A 7829-nucleotide genomic window follows, 5' to 3' on the forward strand; every position below is an offset into this window, starting at 1 on the left:
TGGGTGTTTCAATAACCTTATTAGTATCCATAATTGGCACGTTAGATTTCACTCTTGTCCAGCCATAAATACTTTCAAAGGAAAATGTTATTAACCTGATAACTTTTGAGAGATATAAACCGGAAAAATTCTGTAATAGATTATTTGGAAATTTTTAAGAGTAAATAATAAAATACCGGTCAGTTTCAATACAAAAATGTCAGGAAAACGAAGGAATCGGACCACAAGGACCCCTTACCAGCAGACTGTAAGTAGCGCTGTTCTACAGCTGATAGACGGATAATGTCCAACGAATTTGACGACGCTGCAGAATGTACTCAGGACAGAGAGGAAGGCCCTCCTGAAAGCAAGGTGCGGATACCTGGCCACCCCGCAAAAATGGCAAGAGGGCTCGTCTTTGGTCTCCTCCTCGTCATTTGTTGTGTCCTGAAAATAAAGAACACGGTTTAGAAAACATAATAACATCGGTCTGAATATGTTACTTCTGGATTTGTATGAGTCTTATTTTTCAGTACATAATTTTGAGTTGTGTTTTTTCCGCAATCGAAGCTAATGTGCTCTTTTCACTTCTCCAACATAAGTTAAACTGAGATAAAATGAAGTGAGGAACTGGGAGGCATGTGGAAGCTTGGTGATGATGGAACTGAATTTGTTGAAGCCACAAGATAACCACTCAGATGACCTTTCAAGAGCAGACAGAACAGCCTTAATAGATGGGGAAAGAGCAATTCAAGACTAAGTGTTAACGGCAGACTGGCCTTGAGAGGTAAAGGAGGAAGACTATAAATATCTGAATCATCTTAAATATCATAAATAGATGTAGACTTCAAATGTAGGTGATGGAACTTAACCCTGAGAAAAGCCACAAGGACAAGAAAATGTCCTTTTAACAATAGCTAAAATTATTCAGCATATAATATTATGATATATATATATATATATATATATATATATATATATATATATATATATATATATATATATATATATATATATATATATATTATATATATATATATATATATATATAATCTTATAATGTAAGTTTCGTAATGCAATTATCATTTTGGCAATATGATTAATCCACCTCAGAAACTGTGTATAATGTTGTGAAATGTATGTTTTTGTGTTCAGATTCCCACATTTAAAGATAATATGTTTAAGTAGTGTAACTTTTCATTTTTTTAAACATATGTAAGGCAGAGAGAGGAAAAAGTAGCCTAAGGCACATAGAGAGAGACTGCTTTGTCCGAGCAGAACTTACTGTTATCCAACCCCTTGGAAATAGATGAGTTAAGCTCATTTTTTATCGTCCTACACGGTCGCGTGAAGAAAAAAGGGGGCCTATTCATCCACATGCATGAATGCGGCCAGGAAGCCCCATACTCGATATTTCTATAGAGATGACGTAATATGTTTTTGTCTCGATCTTGTTTGCTCACTCAAAGGGGCCCCATTTCACCCTGGTTTGTCCTTTTATCACACCCATAAGAGTAACATTCGCTTTTGAGATGTAGCTGCATGTGCTAGGGAATGTAGCATCTCTCTCTCTCTCTCTTTTGCTCTCTCTCTCTCTCTCTCTCTCTTGCTCTCTCTCTCTCTCTCTCTCTCTCTCTCTCTCTCTTGCTCTCTCTCTCTCTCTCTCCTCTCCCTCTCTCTCTCTCTCTCTCTTGCAAGACTGTTTCATTACCATAACGTAATTCACGTTTAAATATGAGTTGTTCACTCAATATTATTAGATAATTCATAGTAATATATGTGTTGTTTGTGGAATCTGAGCATAGTGTTATTAATATTATTTTTGTGAAGGCGCCCACGAAAGTGTTGAAGATTGTAACAGGCCTTTCTTTTTGAGTGAGAAGTTGCAACTGCGTATAAAGGTATTTTACAAATGTTTTGAAGTGCACTTCGAGGTTTTATTTTACAGTGTTGGGATAAAATTATTGTTTTTATGCATTTTTCTTTTGCTTTCTTCTTTTGACATGTCCATTTTATATGCTTAATGTTTGTACTGTCAATGCTTTAATTGTTTTCATATTATACATTATATTTTTACATTTTCTTTATTTTGTTTAATTAGTTTGAATAATTTTTTTAACTGTTTGAATCTAACACTTGTGAATTAATTCGTATTTAATTAAATTTCATTTCAAATTTAATTATTGCTTTATAATCTAATTTAATTAATTTTCTTGATAAACTTTGATTTAATTTTGTTTAAAAATTAATTCTAGAATTAAGTAAACTTTTGTTTTCAAGTAAAAACAATTTCCCTGAGATTGTGAATTTCACTTATAAATTCTGAATTTAGAAATAAATTTTTGTATTTAAAATTTTTGTGAGAGTTTCATTACTACCAGTAAAATATAATATAATATATTTTATTTTGGTTAGGCAGAAATTTAGTGGTAATTGTTCTGTTACCCTCAAATGAATCAGAACCAGGGTAATACTTAGATTTGAAATTAGTTAAGGAGTGATGCCCTTTAATTAAGATTACCTCACATCTATTTTAATGAACTTAGTCTGACTGCTTTCATGATGGTTAAGTTCTATAAGGGATCACTGTCACCTTTAGAGTATTCAGTCATTTAGTATTTGTGATGAAGGGTCAGGTGTCTGGCTGTAGTGAGGTAAGCAATAACCAAGTATTTGATCAAACTGTGTCCCAAGAACAAAATGTGTCCCAGACCCAGGAATAAGAGGGTCTCTTTCACTAACAAGTACAAATGGTAAGTGTAGTAACCAGATACTTGGCAATTTGGGTTAACAAATATTGATGGTGTCCAGACCCAGATCTTTGGCTATTTCCCCCCCACCCCCCACCCTCAAGTATTAACGGTGTCCAGACCCAGATACTCTTTGGCAACTTCGTCACAATATATATATATATATATATATTATATATATATATATATATATATATATATATATATATATATATATATATATATATATATATATTATACATATATACTAGCTGACTAACCCGGCGCTAGCTGGGAAAACTCTGAATGGCAACTGGTAAACTCTCTCTCTCTCTCTCTCTCTCTCGCTCTCTTTTCTTCCTTCTCTCTCTCTATCTAATCTACTATCTATCTATCTATCTCTATCTCTCTCTTTCTTGTTAAGATAGTTGCTTTTATTTTTCACCACTTCTCAACCCCGTTCCTACTGGGACTTCAAGGGCATCGGGAGTCTCTGTTCATCCCAATAACCTCAAAAACTACGGTCTAGACACTAACATCCATCATTTTTGACATTTTATTTTTCACCCCTTCTCACATCCCCCTCCTATTGGGGATGAACTTTGACTTGAAAAGCATCAGGAGTGTCACTATTCATCTCATGAAACCTCAAAAGCCATGGATTAGACACTAATATCTGTAGTTTTCGGTTAGTTTCAGATGTCAGCACCTTTCCAACCTCTCTTCCTGTCAGGGCTAAACTTAGACTTAAAGTACATCGGGAGTGTCAGTATTCATCTCAGCAACCTTCAAAGCTATAAATTAGACACTGACATCTGTCAATTTTGGTTATTTTTACACATCATCCCCTTCCCACCACTTCTCACCCCATCTTCCTAACAGGGCCGAACTTGGAATTGAAGGCCATTGGGAGTGTCACTAATCATCACGGAATCCTCAAAACATATGGATTAGACATTAATATCTGTCATTTTCAGTTATTTTTACATGTCAACTATGACATCTCCAACTGCTTATTTCATTATGAAACCTATAAACACAAACAACTAAGTTGAAATAACATTCCCTCGTAGCACTTACATCAACAATTATTTTACATCTACCTTATCGTTGGATAATTCCATTTAGTTTTACACAGATCATGGGAATACCATAGTGACGCAAAACTTTCCATAATACTAGTGAGTTGACTGTGTCAAATGCCTACTTGTAGTTGACAAGAGTCATCAGAAGATTTTGAAATTCCATGTTGTTGCACTATATGCCTTAGTACAAATGTTTATCTGTACAATTCCTCTCGTTCCTAATACCATCTAGCTAATCTCTATATATCTGTATAAATTTTTTTGCCCCTGCCTATTGACGATAAACTTGCTGAATATTTCCATACAACTAATGGAAGAGCAAAGCCTCAATAGTTTGATTAATTTATCTATTTATTAATTAATTTTTTCGTCTTTAGTAAGTGGGATCTCTTCTTTCTGTATGTCCCTTTACATCCTTTTACTTCTTCCTAATGGCCCTTGCTTGTTTCATATGAATAGGTTGAATCTACTGAATAGTAATAATCACAATGATAATAATTACTACATTCAATCAAGTTGCTTTCTTTGGTATCTTTGCTATGACGTATACCTTTCAATGATATCATCAGGCTTTAAGTCTTCATCTCATATTCTGCAGAACAGTCTAAATGTAAGTGACGGAATATAAGACTGAGGAAAGCTACTGGGAAAAGATATTCTGTCAACAGTTACTGAAAATATAAACACAGTTTTTGCGAAAGAAAGAGAATCATATTACAATAAAACCAGCAATAAAGCATATATATATATATTATATATATATATATATATATATATATATATATATATATATATAGATATATATGAGCTTCTGAAGGTCTCCATGATACAAACAATATAAGGGATCAAGTTTATTATCAACGAAACGTTTCGCACATGAAACTTCTGTGCATCATCATTCTGTAAAAGAGCAAAGAAACACAAATAACATTCAATGATAACAACAAAGGTTCTCACAAATATCAAAATAGTCTTAAAAATGAAAAGGATTAAAGTCAAAACAAACAAAGGTAAAGAGAGAGAGAACAACCCAAACACCAACCTTCCTTAATGTAGATAGAAGATGGAATGGCCAAAAATCAGTTGACGATATATATATTTAGGCTTTGCTCTTCCGTCAGTTGTATGGAAATGATTAAGCAAGTTTATCGTCAATAGGCTGGGGCAAAAAAATTTATACAGATATATAGAGATTAGCTAGATGGCATTAGGAACGAGAGGAATTGCACAGATAAACATTTGTACTAAGGCATATAGTGCAACAGCATGGAATTTCAAAATCTTCTAATGACTCTTGTCAACTACAAGTAGGCATTTGACACAGTCCACTCACTAGTATTATGGAAAGTTTTGCGTCACTATGGCATTCCCATGACCTGTGTAAAACTAAATGGAATTATCCAAGGACAAAGTAGATGTAAAAAAAATTGTTGGTGTAAGTACTACGAGGGAATGTTATTTCAACTTAGTTGTTTGTGTTTATAGGTTTTATAATGAAATAAGCAGTTGGAGATGTCTTAGTTGATTTAACTAGAAGTAACGAGGGAAGTTTCATAGACTTAGAACACACACATGATGCTGTTTCAATCCTCAAAGCAACAAAAGATTTACAAAGCTACCTTACTAGGATGCATCTTATGTTAGGAGAGATGGAAAAGGATATAAATGTATGGAAAGTGGAAAATTGGGGACAGACAACGCACGAAGGGATGAAATAATATCAGATGGAGAAACTAAGGCCATGTTATACGAAGGGAGGAGGTGGAACCAATTAAGAGAGCTAAGAACATGCCCGTAATGGGGAGGAATGTGGGGGGGGCCGTCAGTGGGTCAGATGGATGGATGTTACTTGTGAGGAGGTATATGGGTTAGATGGGACGCGGGGAAGAAGATGCCACGGTTAATAAAGTCAAAAATAAGAAGAAGGAGAAAGTTTAGGCAGAGCTAAATCTTCAAATATTCAGAAACAATATACAGAACAACTTCCCTTGAGTTGAATTAGTGAAAGACTAAAAACGGCAAATCAAATCATGGACGGGCTGATTGCGAACGGGAAATCAAATAGACATTTTACTGGGAAAATGAGTTTTACACAATCCTAGTACAATCTCTATTTCTGAGCAGACAAGAATCATTTGCATGACAACGCAACTATAGGTAAATCGTTGTGTATTCTGAGAACAGAAAAATTAAATAATAATAATAATAATAATAATAATAATAATAATAATAATAATAATAATAATAATAATAATACAATACTTACAAGCTCTGGAATAAGACTAGCCGAGGTTAATATCAGGAGAGGGATCTTCCAGGGCGACTCACTGTCCCCGCTACTCTTCGTAGTAGCCATGATTCCCATGACAAAAGTACTACAGAAGATGGATGCCGGGTACCAACTCAAGAAAAGAGGCAACAGAATCAACCATCTGATGTTCATGGACGACATCAAGCTGTATGGTAAGAGCATCAAGGAAATAGATACCCTAATCCAGACTGTAAGGATTGTATCTGGGGACATCAGGATGGAGTTTGGAATAGAAAAATGCGCCTTAGTCAACATACAAAAAGGCAAAGTAGCGAGAACTGAAGGGATAAAGCTACCAGATGGGAGCAACATCAAACACATAGATGAGACAGGATACAAATACCTGGGAATAATGGAAGGAGGAGATATAAAACACCAAGAGATGAAGGACACGATCAGGAAAGAATATATGCAGAGACTCAAGGCGATACTCAAGTCAAAACTCAATGCCGGAAATATGATAAAAGCCATAAACACATGGGCAGTGCCAGTAATCAGATACAGCGCAGGAATAGTGGAATGGACGAAGGCAGAACTCTGCAGCATAGATCAGAAAACCAGGAAACATATGACAATACACAAAGCACTACACCCAAGAGCAAATACGGGCAGACTATACATAACACGAAAGGAAGGAGGGAGAGGACTACTAAGTATAGAGGACTGTGTCAACATCGAGAACAGAGCACTGGGGCAATATCTGAAAACAAGTGAAGACGAGTGGCTAAAGAGTGCATGGGAAGAAGGACTAATAAAAGTAGATGAAGACCCAGAAATATACAGAGACAGGAGAATGACAGACAGAACAGAGGACTGGCACAACAAACCAATGCACGGACAATACATGAGACAGACTAAAGAACTAGCCAGTGATGACACATGGCAATGGCTACAGAGGGGAGGGCTAAAGAAGGAAAGTGAAGGAATGATAACAGCGGCACAAGATCAGGCCCTAAGAACCAGATATGTTCAAAGAACGATAGACGGAAATAACATCTCTCCCATATGTAGGAAGTGCAATACGAAAAATGAAACCATAAACCACATAGCAAGCGAATGTTCGGCACTTGCACAGAACCAATACAAAAAGAGGCATGATTCAGTGGCAAAAGCCCTCCATTGGAGCCTGTGCAAGAAACATCAGCTACCTTGCAGTAATAAGTGGTACGAGCACCAACCTGAAGGAGTGATAGAAAACGATCAGGCAAAGATCCTCTGGGACTATGGTATCAGAGCGGATAGGGTGATACGTGCAAACGGACCAGACGTGACGTTGATTGACAAAGTCAAGAAGAAAGTATCACATTGATGTCGCAATACCATGGGACACAGAGTTGAAGAGAAAGAGAGGGGAAAAAGTGGATCAAAGTATCAAGATCTGAAAATAGAAATAAGAAGGATATGGGATTATGCCAGTGGAAAATCGTACCCATAATCATAGGAGCACTAGGCACGATCCCAAGATCCCTGAAAAGGAACCTAGAAAAACTAGAGGCTGAAGTAGCTCCAGGACTCATGCAGAAGAGTGTGATCCTGGAAACGGCGCACATAGTAAGAAAAGTGATGGACTCCTAAGGAGGCAGGATGCAACCCGGAACCCCACACTATAAATACCACCCAGTCGAATTGGAGGACTGTGATAGAGCAAAAAAAAAATAAAAAATAAAAAAAATAAAATAAATAATAATAATAATAATATGCAAGGTCGTGTACAATCGTGGGCGG

At 36.0% G+C, this 7829-nt stretch overlaps 1 protein-coding gene across 1 annotated transcript in view; it reads right to left on the reverse strand.

Moving 5' to 3' along the window:
• The window catches only part of LOC135216415 (beta-alanine transporter-like), a 74370-nt gene that overhangs the window by 4185 nt on the left and 62356 nt on the right, over positions 1–7829 (reverse strand). The window contains exon 8 of the mRNA XM_064251717.1: positions 239–426. Coding sequence (XP_064107787.1) covers positions 239–426 — 188 coding nt within the window. The remainder of the gene's footprint in view (positions 1–238; positions 427–7829) is intronic.

The sequence above is a fragment of the Macrobrachium nipponense genome, chromosome 19, assembly GCF_015104395.2.
Source record: "Macrobrachium nipponense isolate FS-2020 chromosome 19, ASM1510439v2, whole genome shotgun sequence".
Classification (NCBI taxonomy): Eukaryota; Metazoa; Arthropoda; class Malacostraca; order Decapoda; family Palaemonidae; genus Macrobrachium; species Macrobrachium nipponense.